Source organism: Harpia harpyja, chromosome 15 (assembly GCF_026419915.1).
Source record: "Harpia harpyja isolate bHarHar1 chromosome 15, bHarHar1 primary haplotype, whole genome shotgun sequence".
NCBI classification, from domain to species: Eukaryota; Metazoa; Chordata; class Aves; order Accipitriformes; family Accipitridae; genus Harpia; species Harpia harpyja.
In genome coordinates this window covers 30613174-30632338 of record NC_068954.1, presented here as the reverse complement: position 1 = coordinate 30632338, position 19165 = coordinate 30613174, and the positions used below count along the sequence as shown (strand labels likewise).

Sequence of the window (19165 nt, the reverse complement as noted above, 5' to 3'; positions counted from 1 at the left end):
GGCCCCCTGCTTACCCCGTGTGCCCCACCCAGGTCCTGGAGCTGTCACCTGCCATGTGGGACCCTGGTGCAGGTAAGTGGCAAACCGGGGTGGGGGGGCCAGACACCCCCAAAATGGGGGGGTGTGTGGGGGCTGCCTTGCCCCCCCTCCTGCCCCCCCCCCCGGGGCAGTGAGGGGGTCGGGGTCCCCCCTTCAATTTTCTCTTTTCTCCCCCCCTGCCCTAGGGCAACCGCCCCCCCCCAACCCCGTGTACCCCCCAAACCCCACGTACCCCCCCCCAGCCCCCACCCCCCAACCCGGCATACCCCCCCCAGCCCACATACCCCCCCCCCGGGGTACCCCCAAACCCGCTGGCGGGGCCTGGGCAGCCCCCGTACCCCCCCGGTCCCCCCCATACCCCCCCAGGGGCTCCCTTGGCCCCCTCAGGGCCCCCCCTGTGCCCGATGGGACCCCCGGGGTGCCCCACCCCGCACCCTGGGGTGCCCCCCCTGTACCCCCCCGGGCTGGACAAGAAGGCGGCGAAGAAGATGAAGAAGAGGATGAAGAAGGCTCAGAAGAGGCACAAGGTGAAGGGGGGGGGACACATGGGGGGGGACGATGACACAGAGGGGGTCACCTCCCCCCCCCCCAGCCCCTCCCGGGTGCTCATGGCTGTCCTGTCCCCCTGCAGCGCTCTTCCTCCTCCTCCTCCTCCTCCTCCAGCAGCGACTCCGACTGAGGCCACCACCACCGCCCGGCACCCGTGTCCCGCCGTGGCCACCTGGGACCACCTATGTCCTCCCGTGGCCAACCGTGTGCCTGCCCGTGACCACCCAGGACCACTCGTGTCCACCCGTGTCCACCCGTGTGAAGCCATGACCACCCGTGTCCGCCTGGAACCTCCCGTCTCCTTCCATGACCACGTGTGACCAACCAGGACCACCCATGACCATCTGCGTCCACCCATGACCACCTGGAACCACCCGTGACCACCCGTGTCCTCCTATGCCCACCCATGACCACCTGGGACCTCCCGTGTCCATCCATGACCACGCGTGACCAACCAGGACCACCCATGAGCCCCTGTGTCCGTCCATGAGCACCCATGTCCACCCATGTCCTCCTATGCCCACCCACGACCACCTGGAACAACCCATGACCACCCGTGTCCTCCTATGCCCACCCATGACCACCTGGGACCTCCCGTCTGCTTCCGTGACCACGTGTGACCAACCAGGACCACCCATGACCATCTGTGTCCACCCATGACCACCTGGAACCACCCATGACCACCCACGTCCTCCTATGACCACCCATGACCTCCCGTCTCCTTCCATGACCACGTGTGACCAACCAGGACGACCCATGACCATCTGTGTCCACCCATGACCACCTGGAACCACCCGTGACCACCCGTGTCCTCCTATGCCCACCCATGACCACCTGTGTCCCCCTGGGACCTCTTGTGTCCACCCGTGACCTCCCGTGTCCACCATGTCCCCTCTCCCCGTGGTCCCGGCGGCAGACCCTGGCTGCTGGGGGGGGGGGGGGTTGCCCGGGGTGCCCCCGCTGCCCCCCCAATAAAGCCCTGGGACACCCCCCTGTCTCAGCGTCTCCTTCCCACTGTTGGGGGCGTCGAGGGGGGGGAGACACGACACAACACAACCCCCCCCATCAGCCCCTCGGCGGGGGGGGGGGAGCTGCCCCTTTACCCCCCAACCTGCCCCCCCCCCGCATTGCCCCTCCTGCCCCTTGTTGCCCCCACGGTCTCCTTCTCCCCCACCCCCTTCTTGCCCCCCATTACCCCCTTCTTGCCCCCCCCTTATTACCCCCAGCCCCCCCCAATTGCCCTTCCTGCCCCCCCCCATATCCCCCGAAGTCCTCCAAGCCGCCGGCGGCGCTGCCGGTCCTACGTCGCCGCTCTACCCGCCGGCCTAACCCTCCCCTCCTCCTCCTCCTTTGGTGCGAGCGGGGCGGGGCGCGGAGGGGAGGGGTGTGTGTGCGTGGGGTGGGGGGGGGGGGGAGGCCGCTCTATCCCCCGCCCCGCCGCGCCTCGCTGGTGCGCGGCGTCCGTTTCCGGGTCGGGGCGGGGTGTAAATCGGGCCGCTCCCGCCGCCCCCCTCCCAGACCCGCCGCGGCCGCCGCAGCAGGAGCAGCAGCCGCCGCCGCCGCCCTCCCCGCCGCCATCCCGCCCGCCCGCCCCGGCGCGTTTCCCTTTCCCCCCCCCTACCTCCCTCCCCTCCTTCCCCGCCCTCCCTTCCTCCCGCTCCGCCCGGAGCGCCCTTCTCCCCGCCGCCGTTACCGGCGCCGCTCCAGGTAGGCCCGACCACCCCCCACCCCCCCCCAACACTCCCCCCCCCCCCCCCAAACCCTCCCTTTCGCCTCCCCGAGGCTCCCGCCGCCGACTTCCACAACGGCCGCGGAGCCGCGGCCTCGCGTAACTCCCCCGCCGCCGCCCGCCGCCCGTCGCCGGCCGCGCCCTCACGCCAGCCCGCGGCCTACGTGCGGCCTAGTCGCGGCCTAGGCCGCGGCCTGCGCGCGCGCCGCCGGCGGGGCGACGCGGGGGGAGGGGAGAAGGGGGGGGATGGGGGGGTGGAGGGGTCTCCCCCCCTCCCCGCCGACCACCCCCCTCACCCCCCAACACCCCCCTCCAGCGGGAACCGGGACCGGGGGGGGGCCGGGGAGCCGCGTGCGTCACATGGCGCCGCCCACCCCCCCCCCCCCCCCCCCCCCGGTACCGAGCGGTTGCGGGGCGGGGGGGGGGGGGGGTGAGGGTTTTTTTTTGTTTGTTTGGGGTTGTGGGTTTTTTTTTGTTTTGTTGTTTTTAGTTTTTTTGTGTGATTTTTTTTTTTTTTTTTTAACGGCTGGGCCTGTTTTTGCCGCCATTCCGAATTGTTTTTTTCCCCCCCCCGACCCGGTTCGCGGCGGCGCCTCCGCCGGTTTGGGGAGGGGGGGGACGGACGGGGACGACAGGACAGGACACGGGCCCAGCTTGGAGTTGGGGGTTTCCCCCTCCACTCCTCGGAAAGTGCCCGGTTTGGAGCCGCGATCCCCGGCCGGGGGTCTTCCCCCCGTCCCCCCTCCCGGGTGCTGCCGGTCCCCCCCCCTCCCCCGACCCGGTTTGGGGTCCCGAGCTGCGCTTCCGGGACTTGGCCGGTTTTCCCTTCCTCTGGGGTTCGGGTCCAGTTTAGAGGCGCAATCCCGGGACTGGGGATCCCCCCCCTTTTGTGGATGGGGCCTGGTCCAGAAGTTCAATCCCAGGCCCAGGGATCTGTCCGTGGCCCACCCCCCCCCTCTATTCCCCTTCCCGGGCCAACAGACCAGGTTCGGAGCTGGGATTTCCAGTCCCGGACTTGTTTTTCACTACCACTTCCCCCCCCCCCCCCCCCCCCCCCCCCGCAGGGATGAGCCGGTTTTGAAGCCACGTTTCCCCCCACCTCAGGGACAGGGTGGTTTTGGAGCTAAATCCCTGCCCCAGCAACCAGTTCCCCCTGCCGCCAGTGGTCCCAGTTTGGGGCTGGGATCCTGAGTGGGGAGGCCCCCGGGGTTTGATCCCGGTACAGGCAGCGGGCAGGGACCAGGCCTCCCACGTGCACTGTGGGGGCAGGCAGGGCTGGCGGATGGAGGTAAGGAGAAGTTTGGGGGAAGTTTTTCCTGTGGAAGAGCCTCGCCGTGAGCCTGGATCGGAGCGACGGCTGCTCGCCAGCTTCGGCCTGCCCCGCACGGCTTCGCTTCTCCCTTTGCGTAACCCCCCGGCAGGTTTGGTCGGCTCCTTTTGTCTCCGGCGGGCTGTGAGGCGGCCCTGTAACCGACCCAAGCTCGTTTGACTGGCAGAACCGCTGCCAGGAAAGCAAATTAATGCTAACGAAGGCGAACTGGGACGCTGAACTGGTGGGAGGAGAAGTGGGTTCAGAGCCGGAGAGACGGCGGCGGATGCCAGCGAGGCTCCTGCCACCCTCCGGTGAACCGGGAAACTTGTAAACAACCGACTCGTGGGCTCGGGTCTAGACTCTCCTCCTCACTCTGCCGCCACCGGGCTCGCATCCTGAGGCCTTCTTTCCAAACTAGGCAAACGGGTGCCTTTTTGGATCCGACAGGATGTCAGGCTGAGTTTCGTGGAGGCCGTAACTCCTCGCTACAGAAGAAAAACCCCCTTCCATGCCAGCGGCTTCCCCTTAAAAGAGCAGTAACCTGGAGTGTGGCAGCGCTGCCTGCTTGGCATGGTCCCCTGCCAGATTAATCCCCCTGCCCTCGCCCTGGCTGCTTCTTTCCCTGGGCTTGGTTAAACTTTGATGGGGCGGTGACCAGCTGGACTGATAAAAACAAGAGCTGAAATTTAGTTTAATTTATTTATTTTTAAAGTTAAACGGCTGACTAGCCAAGCTGGTGGCTGGTCATGGTGTTTTGCAACTGCTGTCGACTCGGGCCGCAGGTTGTTTGAAACCTGATCGTGGGCTCGTGTGGCCTTATCTGGTTTGAGTAAATCAACTTGGAAACCGGTCTGAAAGGCCTCCCCACGCAGGCTCAGGGTGCAGAGAAGTTGTTATATTTTATTTTCTCAACAGCCCGGCTCCCCAGGCGGGTTAAACCGAAGGGAAGCGGGGCGGTCGCTCCGTCTGGCACGTGTGTGTCTACACGCGGCTGCGGAGGAAAGTTTGTAATCTAGATTAAGGTGTGGGGCTCGCAAGTAGAGGCGAGTTCCCCGGAGCTGTAGGCGAAGCCTCTGTGAGGAGTGGGGCTGGAAGGAAGCAGGGGACGAGCAAGACCCTCGTGGCCCCGGCTGTTGCTCGATGCAGGTGGGATTGTGCCAGTTCAGCCCATCCGCCTTGGAAAATGCCTGGGGCAGGAGAAGCAGCCTGTTGGTTGGGGGAGCTGAGCCGCCATGGATCGGCTCTCCTGGTCACTGCTTGGAGAGGACCGCAGCCTTAAAACTGCCAGGGGGATATTCAAGGGGAGAAGAAAGCACAGGGGGGCTTGAATCCCCCTGGGATGGGTCTGAAACCGGCCGGGGAGGTTTGGCACAGCCCCTCAAATGCAACCCCTCTCTTGTTCGTAGCTCCACTCACCCAGTGACCAAAGATCTGAGCACTGACGCAGCCTGACTCAACTCAACGCAGCTCAAGATGGACACCGGTGTCATTGAAGGTGGTTTAAATGTCACACTCACCATCCGACTACTTATGCATGGAAAGGTACGTGTCCATGGGACGTGGTCCGTACTGAAGCCCCCTCGCCCAACGCAGGGCTGGCCCTTCCGGCAGCCCGGATGGAGGCTGGGCACTTCCCTGGCAGTAAATTGTGTCGGTCGGACCTCTCGGAGCTGCCTCGTTATTGCAGCCATTAGGCAGTGGTGTTAGGAATGTGCTCCTTGGCACCCAGCCGGCTCCTGGATATCTCATGACGAGTGAGGCAGTGCTTTAAAAGCACAGTGCATCAATAAAAATAACAGCTCAGGAAGGGGGGAAAAAGTGACCTGATGGAGAGCTCAGCTGGGAGCAAAGTGTCAGTATGTCTGGGGGGGTGATCCCAGGACCTTTTTTTGGCTGTAAAAGGGGGTGGTTTAAGCTTGGGACTCCCAGAGAGTTGTTTTTTTTTTAAGCACTGACTAATTGCCCCTTTTGTTTCCATCCCAGGAGGTGGGAAGCATCATTGGGAAGGTAAGTGAGCAACAAACCCCTTTGCCCTGCCTCCTTCTTCCCCCCCGCTGCCCTGCACAGCCATGCTAACGCCTCTCTTTTCTCTCCCCCCCCACAGAAAGGGGAGTCCGTGAAGAAGATGCGCGAGGAGGTGAGTCTGGGGACCGGGAGGGTCGGGGGGAGCGGGGACCGGGGGTAGGATTCGGTGTGGCCGTGGCGGCGTGGGGCCTTAAAAGGAATTTGCAGGCAGTGCGGTGCCAGCGGCACCGGCAGCAGATGGGAGCCGGCGGGCGCGAGGCATGCTGGGAGGTGTAGGCAGGGCTGGGGCAGGAAGCCGAGGAGGCTAAGATGGCTGCCCGGAGCTGAGCTGAGGGAGAGAGCGAGGATTCATCACCAGTGGGGGATCCCGGGGGACCCCGGCTGCTCCACGCAGAACTGAGCCGGCAGTGTGGACCTACTGCTGCTTTTGGGGGGGTCTGAGTGGGGGGCCGGGAGCCCTGACGTCTGCTCGTTTTCCTCCTGCAGAGTGGTGCTCGCATTAACATCTCAGAAGGGAACTGCCCCGAACGGATTATCACCCTTGCTGGACCTACCAATGCCATCTTCAAAGCTTTTGCGATGATCATTGACAAACTGGAAGAGGTGCGTGTGCGGGCCTCGACCCCCTCCCCCTGCCTGCAGCGAGCAGGCAGCGGGCTGCTGCCCTGCCTGCAGTCATCCTTTACCCCTGTCCCCAGATAAATTTACCCTGGGATCCACCCCAGAGCATGCAGGGGGGTCCAGAGCATGAGGAAGAGCTCTCCCCTGGGGATGAGCAGCAGGATGGGCTTGTTCCGCATGGGCTGATGGCATTTTCCCTGTGGGGCCTGATCTTTGCCCAGCTACGAGCAGGGTCAAGGTCCAGGTAGTGGCACTTCCCGTGTGCGCTCAGCCGTCCTTAATCGTCTGCTCACTGAGCGCCAGAGCCCCGCAGGGACTTTCCTGGGCCGAAAACGCTCCATGGCCACTGGTTAAACAGCTTAAAACAGAGCTGGGCTTTGAAACTCCCCTGGCTTTGCTCGTCTTGCTGGGTGGTCATGCTGCTTCCCCTTTGGCACGCCTCGGTGGGTAGCGGGGACTCGGCTCTATCTCCAGCCCCCTGACGAGGGGACCTGGGGGTGCGGCTGTGCAGCGTTGAAGGAGGAGCTGCATCGTGCCCCTGGTCCCGTTGAATCGGTGACGTCCAGTGGGGATGTTGATCCTAGATAACCCGGATCTTGGCTGTGGGCGTTAGAGCCTGCTCGGGGCTGTGTTGTCGAGGAGCTTTCCATCCTGCTCCGCATCGTTTGGAAGGTGTGAGTGCTGCGTGCCTGGTGTGGGGCAGAGCTCCATGGCCCTCACGTCGCCTGTGGGCGTAAAAAGCCTGTTGCCCTTTGGATTTGGGACCCTTCCCTGGGAGGAGACAGCCCAGTGCTGGCAGATCTGTCCCCAAGGCCCCTCTGCTCTCGCTACTGAGCCCAGAGCTGTTTCTGCTGTACCCCAAGAGCTGGAGTCCTCCAAGGTCTCCTGTCCGAGCGTGGCTCCTGGCTGCCAGTGCTCCGAGCGCTGGGCTCGGGAGTTAAAGCTTTTATTTTAGTAGGTCAGTTGAGCGCCGTGGCCTTGTACCTCCCCTCCCCCTGCCAGCACATGACCGCTGTAATCAGCGCTGGGCTTGTTTTCCCCAGAGCCGCTCCTGTCCTGATCTGCCGTTACAACAGGAGGCTCCATGTTGAACTGGGAGCTGTGGGCACGCTGAGCTCCCAACCACTTATCCCCCTCCCGTATCATTGGTTCCCGTTCAGCTGTGGTGGTGAGCCAGCCAGCGTTTCTGTGCTGCGCTGGTGGGGGTTAAACCCCTGTTTTCATTGAGACAACAGAGTTTGGCTGCTTCCTCCTTTGTCAAAATGTGGCTGTGTTGTTTCTGGGCTGCTAACAAAGTTGTGGGAAATAGGACCGGGAGAGCCCTGGGGTCACCTTGGCCCGGGCCTGCCTGTGCCAGCGTCATCCTCCCTGTCCCTCTGCCGTGGTGCGTCACCTCCCTGCGTGCCATTCCGGCGAGGGCACCGTGCCGGGCTGACCCCTCTGAGTAACTCGTCTTCCTCGCAGGACATCAGCAGCTCCATGACCAACAGTACAGCTGCCAGCCGGCCCCCGGTCACCCTCCGGCTCGTGGTACCCGCCAGCCAGTGCGGTTCCCTCATTGGAAAAGGAGGCTGCAAGATCAAAGAGATAAGAGAGGTGCGTGTTGGCCAGCCCGAGGGGGGGATGCACAGGGCCTGGGTGCTCCCGGGGGCAAGTCCTTGTGTCAGCCCCCCACCCCGGGTGGTAGTGCATAGTAGAGATGTGGCATCACTTGGCTTTTTCAGAGCTTATTGTATTTTTAGTGCTTGTGAAACTGAGACTTGGGGCAGACCCTCCCCTTCCCAGCACTATCCCCTGCAGCAGGATGCCTGGGTTCTTGCTCCCCCCTTCCCTCGGCTCTTGATTTCCTGTCCCCCCCCCAGCCTTTTTCCAGTTACTGGAGGGTGGGAATATGCTGCCAGGCCTGCACCACCCTCGGTAATGCCATTTAGTACCAGGCGCTGCTGATGGATTAACTCTTGTCAAGCTCTGCTGGCTGCGGAGACTGGCTTGACTTGGGTTACAGGGAAAGGCTGCAGCCCAGGTCCTCCTCTCCTGCCCCGGGCTCCCGATGACCGAATTATTTCCAGCTAGGATTAAAGGACTTTATTTTGGGGGCAAGAAGGGGGGGGGACGACAGTTTTGGCTATGTATAACCCGGCCACGGGGTTTGTCGCTGAGGTCACAGCCCTCCCTGGGGTCTGACCGCCTATTTTTAACCGTAAACTTTGCAGAGCACAGGGGCACAGGTCCAGGTGGCAGGAGACATGCTGCCCAACTCGACCGAGCGAGCCATCACCATTGCTGGGATCCCACAGTCCATCATCGAGTGCGTCAAACAGATCTGCGTCGTCATGCTTGAGGTAGGGCCTCCCCCCGGCCCCACGGGCCTGTTTTTTTCCCCTGGGGAGGCACGTGCAGCCCAGGGATCCCTGTTGCCCTTGGCAAGCCGCATCCCTCCTTGCGAGTGGAAACTGCTGAGGACAGAGAAACGGCTGCTTGGGGGGGGATAAAGGGATAGCTGGGGATTACAGCCTCATCCAGGTGAGGCTTGGAGCTGCTTAAAACAGGGGTCGAGTCAGGCCTCTAGAGCTGCTCACTGGCTAACGGTGTCGCCCATGGCTCCCTGGTGATCAGTCGTGCTGCCCAGCACGATGGCACTGAGCAGCGGTGTCCTGCTGTCCCAAGTTTCCCTCACACACTGCTCTGCTCCTCAGGTGTCTTCCCTCAGCCCCATGCTCAGGATAGGGAAGAAATAGGATTGCTCTGTGTCCTCCCAAATGGCCAATTTTAAACCTGAAGCAGAGCATTGGTGTCTGGGGTGCAGGGAAAGGATTGTCAGTGCCAGCAGCGCTCGGTGTCTAACCTCTCCTCTCTGCCTGTCACCCAGTCTCCCCCGAAGGGCGTCACCATCCCGTACCGACCCAAGCCATCCAGCTCTCCCGTCATCTTTGCAGGCGGTCAGGTAAGGCCTCTCCTCTGCTCTCGGGGTGCGGGATGGGGAGGGGAAGGGGGTGTCTTACTGAGCTGCCACGCTGCCAGTGCACATCAGCCGCTCTGCGTGCCTGTCACCCACGCCGCTTCCTCCGGCGGAGAGGGGCTCTGCTTGGCCTCGGCCTCCCAGAGCCTGCTCCGAGCCTTCCTCGCTGAGCTCGCTGAGGGATGGAAGAGGGCAGAGGTGGGATGGGGGGGAGGGAGGGGGGGGTGCAAAAGGGCTGATATGGGGAGGAGGGCGTGCTGGCAAACAGTCCTGGAGTTAACCAGCCAAAAAAAAAAACCATCCCAGTGTGGTGGCGGTGGTGGGGGATTTGAATCAGGCCGAGACTCCAGCTGCCAAATCCAGGCTCTGCCCCTCTCCCTGGGGCTGGCTCTGAGGACTCGGGGCAACCTGTTGTGGGTGACCGGCCCAGAGGGTTGGGGGGGTTCTCTGCTCTCTGGGGCTGGTGCTAGGGGTGCAAAGGCTTAGCCTGTGCTGTGGGTAGGGTGGGGGTGCAGAAAGGCTTCATCTTGCACAAGGGGAGGGTGTCAGATAGGAGTAGCCATCAGGTGATGTGGGATTTAGTCCCTCCTGCGCTGAGCTGATCCAGGGGAGTTGCTTGCCCCCTGCTGCCGAGCCAGGTTACAGGTGACAGGGCTCCCTTGGGATCCTGTCTGCTGTAAAGCCCTGAATCCCCACCGGCCCTGTTTGGGGTAGGGGGGTGCTGGCTGCGTGTCTCGCCCGTGGTCCCATCCAGGCCACTGGGCAAGGCAGGAGGCTCAGGCCCAGGTGGGGGTCACCCGCTCCCCATCCTGCGGTTCCCAGGGCTGCCGTAACGCTCGGAGAAAATGCGGCGACTCGTGCAAACGCATCCGCTGCCTTCCTGCTGTCAGGGAGACCCCTCTGAGGTGGGCTCTGGCAGGGCCTGGAGCCCCTAGCCGGCCCGGGGACCCGCGCAGGCAGGGTCCGGTGTTGTCGATGGAGGTCTCCATAGGCAGGGAAGGGGGTAGCTGCCGCCGGCCTCCCCGAGAGCCAGGCCTGACTCTGCTCTTCCCACCCCCCCACCCCCGCCAGGCTGGCACGCCATGCTTGTTTTGGGGATGGACCTGCTGCCGTCCCCTTCCTCGCCTTGGCCCCCCCCCCCCACCACCACCCCTTGCCCTTCCTGCCTCTTCCTCCTCCCCTCCCCAAACCTGGTCAGCCCCCCCTGCCTCTCCGACAGCTTCTCCTGCCGCTCTGCGCCCCGGGGGAAGCGCCTGGCCGGTACGTCCGTGCCCCCCCCCGCGCCTTTTGCAAGCGGAGGGCTGTACCGCGTGGCCCCCCCCCCGTGGTGCGGGAGCCGGCCGCCTTCCCTGTTAGAGCAGTGAGGAGCAGGCTTCCCACGGCCACGCATCTCTTCCCTCCCCTCCCCTTTCTTCTCCCCCCTCCTTCTCTTCCACCCCTCTCCCCTGGCCCAGGGCCGCGGCCAGCCCCATGCAGCCGTCCGGGCCCCGCTCCCGGTGGTGTTGCGCTCTGTCTTTGCAGCTCAGAGTCGTGCGTAGAGCAGGGTTAGCCCTCGAAAAGCAGAGCTAATGTCGATGTGACTTTGGTGTTAGCGGAAGGTTTCGGATTGACAGCCCTGGAGACTGAAGTCCTCTAATTTATCCACAGGACAGGTACAGCAGCGGCAGTGCGAGCTACCCCCACACCGCCCCATCCATGTGCCTCAACTCTGACTTGGAGGGACCACCTCAGGAGGTGAGAGGGGAGTTCAGTCTCCACGGCCCGTTCAATCCTTGGCCTCTCTGAGACTGCCAACAAGGGTGGCATCCCCGTCCCCGTCCCCCAAAACCGTCAACGGTGGCTTTTGTGCTGTGGACTCCTGTCCACTGGGAACTGGACTCTGAGCCCACCAACCTCTCCTCACGCAGGCCACCCGGCAGCCACTGCATGGCAACGAACTTGGGCCAATTCCAGCCTGGGCTGCAGTTCTTCCGGTGACCTGGAAGTGAGGCTGTGTACCCCCCTCTCCCCTTCCTATCCCACCCACCCCCACCTGCCCGGCCCCCCCCCACCCCCCCAAACCTTAGCCAGCCAGGCCCCAGCCAGTGACTCGCCCTTTCTGGGTAGCTTCAGGAGGAATCTGAAGTCTGTGGCTGTCCCTTAACCTCAAGACATGGAATTGTGGCAGGTCAGGCACTCAGCCTTGTTACCCCCCCCGAATGCCTCTCTTTTGCCTTGTCTAGCATCGGTAGCCAGCTCCAGCATTTACCTCTAGCTTGCCCGGCGACGTTTTCCTAGGCGTGCGGAAGTGACGAGAGGACTCGGAACGGGACTTTTTTTTTTGGGGGGGGCTGCTGGGCCGGGGAAAGGAGGGGCCGGGAGCTAGCAGGGCTGGCGGGGGCGTTGGAGATCTTCCCCTGTCGGCGAGGCGGGGGGCGCAGGGCTAGAAGCATTGTCGGACTCCACCACACCATACATCTTCATCAAGATCCCAGCCGTTCTGTTTTTGTCTGCCACTTTTTTTTTTGGGGGGGACGGCGCCATACTGTCCACTCCCTCCCTGTAACCGCCACGTAAGGCCAATTCGAGTAACCGCCCGTCTAGAAACTGCTTGTTACAGCATTTATCCGTCCCCTGCCTCTCCCTGCCCCACTTCCCTCGCCCCGGAGAACTCTCCACCTTGGCTCTCTGACTTCCTGGCTAGTTGAAATCTGTCTGTCCCTGGGTGGCTGTCCGATGGTTGTTAATAGGACTGTTTTCCTCCTTTTGTAGGCCTATACCATTCAAGGACAGTATGCCATTCCACAGCCAGATGTAAGTTTTGTTTACAACTTCTTGTCTTGAAATCCACCCTCTTCCTCCCCCCTTCCAAAATTTTCTCCGTGCTTTCTCGACTCGAGCCGCTAGCCGTCAGCTTGGGCTGAATACTCGATCTGATCCGAACTCCCCCCCAAAAAACTTGCCTCCCTTCAATTTGCACTCCTGCAGCCAGCTTCACCCGGTCTCAGATCTCTCCTTTTTCCTTCCCCCACCTTCTTTCTGACACTTCCCTCCTCCTATATATTATTTTTTTTTTTTCCCAACCCACCTCTCCCTGGCTTGGCATTTCACACCAGCTCCGGCTTTTCCCTTGCCCCCACCCCCTCTTGAATTTGGCACGCAGCCCGTCAAGAGAAAACAAAAACAGCACATGATGGTTCACTGTCATGGTGGTTCTCCTGGGGCAGGGGACAGCTGGCCCAGCGAGCGGTCGCAGGTGGCAGTTGGGGGGGGGGGGGCAGGGAGGGGGTTGGATCTGGCCCGGCCCAGGCTGCTGCCAGCCTGTTAGGGACTGTTTGGGAGAGGAGTGACAGTCTGGGCAGCAGCCACCTCTCCTGCGGGTGCTGTCCCGGCTTGCTGTCGGACACCACCATCCTCTGGCACCCATGCTCATCCCGTAGGCTCGTGCAGGCTGGGTGGGGGCTGATCTCCGCTCCTGGCACCCTTAGAGCGGTGGGGGGGGGGCGCAGGGGGGTGTGTGATGACTCTGATGTGCCAGGCCAGGGAGGAGAAGGACTAGAAGGAAGCTGGGCTATAAGAGCTACTCCAGGGGCTGAACCGAGCCAGGGTCCATCCCCATCTCCCTTCACGGCACTCCTGTCAGCCCTGCTGCTCCTTGCATGGTGTGGTGTGAGCACCCTGCCATCTCGTCTCTCCTGCTCCTCTCTGCTTCTCTCCCTGAGCTCCTTTCATACCTCGCTTCACCAGGGGGGTGGGTGCAGCCCCCCCAGCCCACCTTGGCCTGGCGCCTTCCTCCTCTCCGTGCAGAGAGGGCAGTGCCGTGTATGGAGGGGCCGGGGGGGGGACCCGGTGCCAGTGGTAGTGTCTGTGTTGATGTGCGTGCTGTGAGTCCTGGCCCCCCTTGGGCTTGGGAAATGGCTAACATCAGCCTTTTTCTTTCTCTTTTTCCCCTCTAGCTGACCAAGCTGCACCAGTTGGCAATGCAACAGTCACACTTTCCAATGTCTCATGGCAACACTGGATTCAGTGGTATGGAAACTCCTTCTCTCTTCTGTACGCTAGCGTGGGCCAAAGGCCAGCCTGCGAGCCGCCGCTTGGCTCCTCTCTAATGGGGCCTCTGCTCGGGTCTTGTGCTCTCAAAAAAAAAAAAAAAACCAAAACCAAACGTTCCCCCAGAGCCGAGCCTGGCCAGGTAATGATTTTTGTTGCGACATCTCTGGGGGCGACTTGGTACCGGCTTCTGCGAGTTGTGGGGGGCCGCAGAGGGTAGGAAAAAAAAAACCAAACAAAAAAGAAAACAAACCACCGAGCAGGCAGGGCCTCCATGCTGCTTTCCTTCCTCTTCACCCCCATCCTCCACAGCTCTGCCAATGCACTGGGAGACCCCCTGACCCGCAGCACCCTCTCTCTCCCCTCCGGCTACTCCAGTCCTGAGCAGGCAACTGTTGAGTTGTACCAAATTTGCTGTAGATTTGCTAAGATGGCTAAAATACCCATTTGGGGCTCTAAACTTGAGACAGCCAAACTCATTGTCACTTGTATCTTAACAGGCATTGAATCCAGCTCTCCAGAGGTGAAAGGCTATTGGGGTAATGATTAAAAAACAAAATCTGTAGTTATTCTATTGTGTATTAATACTGACTGGGGTCTCGTTCTCCCTGTTAAATGCTGCCCACCTTTGTGCACGGATGGGAGGGGAAAGGGGGGGTCAAGGGGAGCCTTAGAAGGGCTGGAGGTACTGACTGGCTTGGTTGTACATGCCCCAGAAGAAGTCAGCTGGACAGTGGAGAGCAGCAGGACTTGTTGGAGGGCTCGGTCATCCAGCGCCTGGCGCTGGTAGTGAGCCTTGGGCCCCCTCGCTTTACCCCCCCCCCCAGCCATGCGCCTGGGGGGGCAGTGATTTCCCCCTGCCCGAGGAGTTGCTGGAGCGGATTGCCTGCAGCGGCCGAGCCCCTGCTTGCCGCTGGTGGTGGGGGGACAGCACTGTGTTAACCACCGTGGCTGCCGGTGTGTCCGCAGGTTGCTTCGCCCCTGCCAAAGCCCTGGGGTGAGGTCTTGAGGCTCCCGCTGCTCCCTGTAGCAGGGAGCGAGCTGGGGAGGGGGGGGAAAATATATTTAAAAACATTAAAAAAAAAAACAAAACAAAACAAAAAACAACCCAAAACACCCACTTAGCACACATGCTTGGCCCCATCCGAGATGTGAGCGGCCTCGCAGCGCCCGTGCCGGCCGGCGTAGCACTGCCCTGCCAAGGCCATGGTGGCGAGGAGGAGGAGGAGGAGGGGGGTAGCGTAGCCCTTCAAAGCTGGTAATGGAGCGGGCAGCAGAGCTGAGCGCCCAAATGGAGCCCCCGCAGTGAGAGTGCGCTGCTCTGGGACTGTCCTGACCGGAAGGAAGATCCTGTGGTGACATCGCGGGGAGGGGGACAAGGGGGAGAGAAATTGGGGTGACCAAGGGGGGGAAAGCAGGTGAGCGGGGAGGAGGTGGGGAGCAGCGGGGAGGGTTGGAGTAACCTCACAGCTTGCTCTGCCCTTCCCCTCCTGTTTTAAACCGTCTTCAAGGTAGCCATGAAGCCAGCAGCAAATGCTGGCTTGACTGCTGCGGTCTGTCTGTGCTGCGCCCCACTGTCCCACCGCCTCCCCCTGAACTTCTCCTGCTTTTTCTCTGTCTCTAAGCAGGTTTGGATGCCTCCGCTCAAACCACCTCTCATGAACTCACCATTCCAAATGATGTGAGTATCCAGAGGGGATCCACTCTTTCCAGCCCGCATCGGGGAGGGAGGGTTGGTGGGCAGCGGGCGGACAGCTGCCCCCTTGTCCTTGTGGGTCACCGGGATCTGCCCCTCTTTCTTCTAACAAAATGGAGCGTGGGGTTGCCTGTTCTTGGCTTCAAAGCTGCGAGAGGGCTTGTGGCTGCACCCCAAACTGCCTCCTTGGACCACTCTTGCTTGCATCACATCCCTTTTCCCCCTTCCAGCCAGCTTTAAGGCAGAAAACCCCCTTCTCAACCCTTTAAACACCCCCCAGGAGGTGCCAGCCCTGTCCCTGTGGAGGACAGGCACACAACAGGGGAGGAGGAGGATGGGTTAACACACTTGGCTCTTACCCGCCGTTAACGTAGCTGCTTTCCTCCCCCCCAGCTGATTGGCTGCATCATCGGGCGTCAGGGCGCCAAAATCAATGAGATCCGCCAGATGTCTGGGGCGCAGATCAAAATTGCCAATCCAGTGGAAGGATCTACTGACAGGCAGGTTACCATAACTGGATCTGCAGCGAGCATTAGCTTGGCCCAGTATCTAATTAATGTCAGGTAAGTCTCCAGGCGACAAGGCTCCACGGATCGGGTGGGGGGCTGGCACTGCACGCCCGTGCCATGGGGTACCGCTCGTGGGACCCTCCTTGTGCCCTGACGCATGAGGGGAAGGGGTTTTCTCTCCCGTGGTTTTTTGGGGGTTTGGTGGGTTTTGTTTTTTTTTTTTTTCCCCTCCCTTTCCTTTCCTCTCCTTGTGCCTGCTGTCCCATTTTCCTGGTGCGATCGCCTCCCGGTCTGTGGGAAGCTGTAGGGTAACGGACCCGGCTGGAAAGGGGTCCGGCCACGGTGCCGAGGGGAGCCCGTGGCTGCTTAAAAGCCGTGCCTGGCCCTGTCAAGCTCTCGGTGGTTAGGGCTGTGCTGTTTCGATCCGGCGCTTGCGTGGTGAGGGCTTTTTCGTGGGGTGATAGAGGAGGGACTTGCCTGGGCCTGCTTGTGGAGATCCTGAGCATCTCCCAGTGGGATGCCGTGATCCCAGGGAGAGGAGTTGGTGCTGACTTGGCTCCTCTCCGATACCTCAGAGCGGCCGGCGAGCCCTGACGGGGACGGCTGGCTTCCCCGCAGCCCGGCACGGGGCCTGGCTGCCTGCCCGCCATGCGGCACGCTGCGGCTCTCTCTGCCGCAGCGGGGATTTAGGGCCCGACTCGGGACTCCGTGTGCTCAGACCCATCTTGCCGTGGCGTCCCGTGTTCGCTGCGATGAGCCGGGCTGGGAGCGACGTCCTCCCCCGTCCTCAGCCCCTGGGGCTCTGGATGGAGGAGGAGAGCTGGGGAGAGCCCCAAGCCTGTGCAGGGACTTGTCACCGCTCCGTGTTGCGTGGGTTGATGCCGGAATGGCACGGCAGCTCCAGCCTGGTCCCGAGCGGGAGCAGAGGAGAAGCTGCCTGTGATTTCTCTCTTTTTTTTTTTTTTTTTCTTTTTTGTGGTTTGTTTGGTTTTGGTTTTTTGTTTTTTTTTTTGGCTTATTCCACTTGCTCCACACCGGTTGTGTTGAGGTGCCCGGCTCCAAGGGTGCTGGGACAGCCTTGCTGCTGAGCTGATGGCTCGGCTCCGGGGTGCGCGGGGGGTCCCGGTGCGGCTCGCAGGTGAGGCCAGACCTCGCTGGGCACGGCTGCGGCCTCGCAGTGCCGCTCCCTCCTTCCTTCCCTCCCTCCCTCCCCGAGCTCGGCTCGTGCGATTCTACGCTGTTTGTCCTGTGCTTTTTTTTTTTTTTTGTGGTGTTCCCTTCCACCCACCCGTATTTTTTTTTTTTTGTTCCTTTTCTCCTCTGTTACAGTTTAGAAAGCGCTAAACCCTCCTCCCAGGCAGCCTCCGTCACGATCCCTGACCACCTCAGCATCAACCTCTCTCAACCCTCCACCCCTTCTTCTTCTTCCTCCTCCACCACCACCCCCTCGCTCGCCACAGCGGGGGCCTCCGAAGCACCCGCCAGCCTCCCCAACCCTCTTCCGACCGCCCCTTGTGTCTCCAGTCTGCTTGGCATGAAACCTGTCCCTCTCCTGGCTCTAAATGTTGTGTCTGCTGCTAAGGGTACCTCCGCTCCAGCTGTGCCATGTGTCACTAACAAACTGAAAGCGGAAAAGCAGAGATTTTCTCCTTACTGAGTCTGCTTGTGGCCTTAGAGGACCAGCAGATCGGTGGCAGCATGGAGACCCCGTAGAGGAGACTTGGAAGAGCAATTCTTTTTCATTGTTTGGGGTTTTTTTCTTTTTTTTTTTTTTTTTTCCTCCTCCTTTTTACTCCAAAGTGAGCTTGTGATGTTTCTTAGAACGGAGTTTTCTTGCCGGCCGAGAGACCAATTTTCCCTGTGTCCCAGCCCGGCCTGGAGTCTAGTGATCTGTTCAATTCCTCCTCGATCCTGCTAGCTTGTAGCCGTTGCTTTTTTTTTCTCTCCTTTTTTTTTTTTTTCCTTCCATTTTTTAGTAGCTTGGTTGCAATCGCGGTTTTGGGGAGGGGGTGGGGGGGTGGAGGGAGGGGTTCGTTACCGAATAAACGAGTTGGGATTTAATTGCATTCCTGGTGACGTTGCCCACGGGGCTCGCGGCCTCGCCTGTCTCTCTTTAATGTCTGTACCTGTAATAAAGTTGCCACGGTGAGAATCTGCTCTGCTAGATCTGTGCTGATGGGGGGGGGCTGAGCCCCGGGGAGGGGGCCTTGTGGGGTGCCCTCTTGCTGGGGGGGGCTCACTGCCACCCCGGTTGGGGTGCCCCCCCCCTTAAATTGCAGGGAGGGAGAAGCTTTGAGCCGCAGAGGTGGCAGCTCCTGGGGGTGCTCGGTGTGGGTTGGGGGTGCTGGTGTCATCCCTGCTTGCTCGGGGACCCCCTTGCATCGTGTCCGTCCCCCCCCCCCCCCTCCTTTGTGCTCCCCAAGGGGTGCCTGGTGGGGGTACAGCCCCCCCCACCCCGCTCTCCGCCTTCCCTGCAGGAGTTGCTGCCTGATTCCTGCCTGCCCGCACCCTGGGGTGCCCAGGGCACCTCGGGGTCCCCCTTCCCCTGGGTGTCCCCACCCCAAAAGCTTTGCCCCCCCCCCTGCTTGGAGCAGAGCCCGCTGGCACACTTGGTCTGGATCCCATCCCTCCCCGGCAGCGCGCCGGGCCCCGGGGGAGCCCTCTGGCTCCATATTGGGGGCGGGGGGGCAGCAGGCTGCACCCCCCCCTCCTTGCTTCACCTTCCCTGCCGCTTGTGCATAAAGCAACCCCCTGCACCCCAAAAACCTCCTCCCTTCCTTCCTTGGGGGACTGGCCCCCCCCTCCAGGGTGCTCCCCACGGGGAAGCCCTTCCTCCCTTGCACTCCATCCCTCCTCCTCCTCCTCCCCCCCAAACCGGGGCCCCCTCTGACACCCTTTTCTTCGTTGCAGGCTCTCCTCGGAGACCGGGGGCATGGGAAGCAGCTAGGGGCCCCGACGCGGACCCTCGGCCTCACCTCACCATCCATCTGTGTAGTCCCTTAGCAGCCAGCCCCAGATTTTAACTAGTTTGTAAATTTTTCGGTTCCTCCATGCTCTCCGCGGCCACTCATGAGGTTTATTTTTTGTTTTGGTTTTTTTTTGTTTTGTTTTGGGTTTTTTTTTTTTTGAATTACAGCATTTTAATTCCTTTCTCTGTTCAGCTGTTAAAATGCTGAGCCCCAGATCTTAGTTTTATAAAGCTTCTCTCTCTCCTCCCTGCCCCACCCCTCACCTCCACCCCCCCTTTTTTTCGGCTCATGAAGTTTCTGTTTTGTCATGAAATGTAAGAGTGGAAGAGAAACATTTCAGTTTAGTTCTGTAACGTCAGGAAATTTTTCAAAAAAAAAAAGTTAATAAAAAGATGGACTGGAGCTTTTCCTTGTGAATAGAAACTGGAGGATATTTTGGTTAATGGATCTGCCTGTCTCCGTCTTTATTTGAACCCCCCCACCAGTTCTGCCCAGTGCTCCCAGTATGGCCCAGCTGCGGGGTGGTGGGTTTGCTCTGGGGGTGGGATGGGGCCCCCAGGCTGGATAAACCAGTCCTTGGGGGGGGGGGGAGGTGGATGGGGGAGTGTCTTTGGTAGTCCAGATGCATTTTGGGGGTTTCTCTGCTTCTCCCTGTACCCTGCAAACTGGTCTTTAGTGGAAACCAGTATCCCAGCTGGGTATGCTGACTCTCTCTGCCTTGCCTCCTA

At 61.2% G+C, this 19165-nt stretch overlaps 1 protein-coding gene across 15 annotated transcripts; it reads left to right on the top strand.

Moving 5' to 3' along the window:
• Positions 1 to 54: 54 nt before the first annotated feature.
• PCBP2 (poly(rC) binding protein 2) lies at positions 55 to 18884 on the top strand. Of its 15 annotated transcripts, none has more exons than XM_052809996.1 (16): positions 55 to 72; positions 5036 to 5171; positions 5613 to 5636; positions 5734 to 5766; positions 6141 to 6257; positions 7740 to 7871; positions 8489 to 8617; positions 9145 to 9219; positions 10882 to 10968; positions 11142 to 11207; positions 11986 to 12027; positions 13170 to 13242; positions 13764 to 13802; positions 14889 to 14944; positions 15353 to 15522; positions 18379 to 18884. In XM_052809996.1, exons 2-16 carry the CDS (start codon positions 5103 to 5105, stop codon positions 18413 to 18415), a joined length of 1149 nt encoding a protein of 382 aa, XP_052665956.1. In that variant the 5' UTR covers positions 55 to 72; positions 5036 to 5102; the 3' UTR covers positions 18416 to 18884. The 15 variants fall into 15 exon arrangements, with proteins under 15 accessions (XP_052665956.1, XP_052665955.1, XP_052665957.1 ...); XM_052809995.1 differs by lacking the exon at positions 55 to 72 and adding an exon at positions 2133 to 2295; XM_052809997.1 differs by lacking the exon at positions 55 to 72 and adding an exon at positions 2135 to 2295 and having other exon boundaries at positions 14892 to 14944.
• Positions 18885 to 19165: the final 281 nt, after the last annotated feature.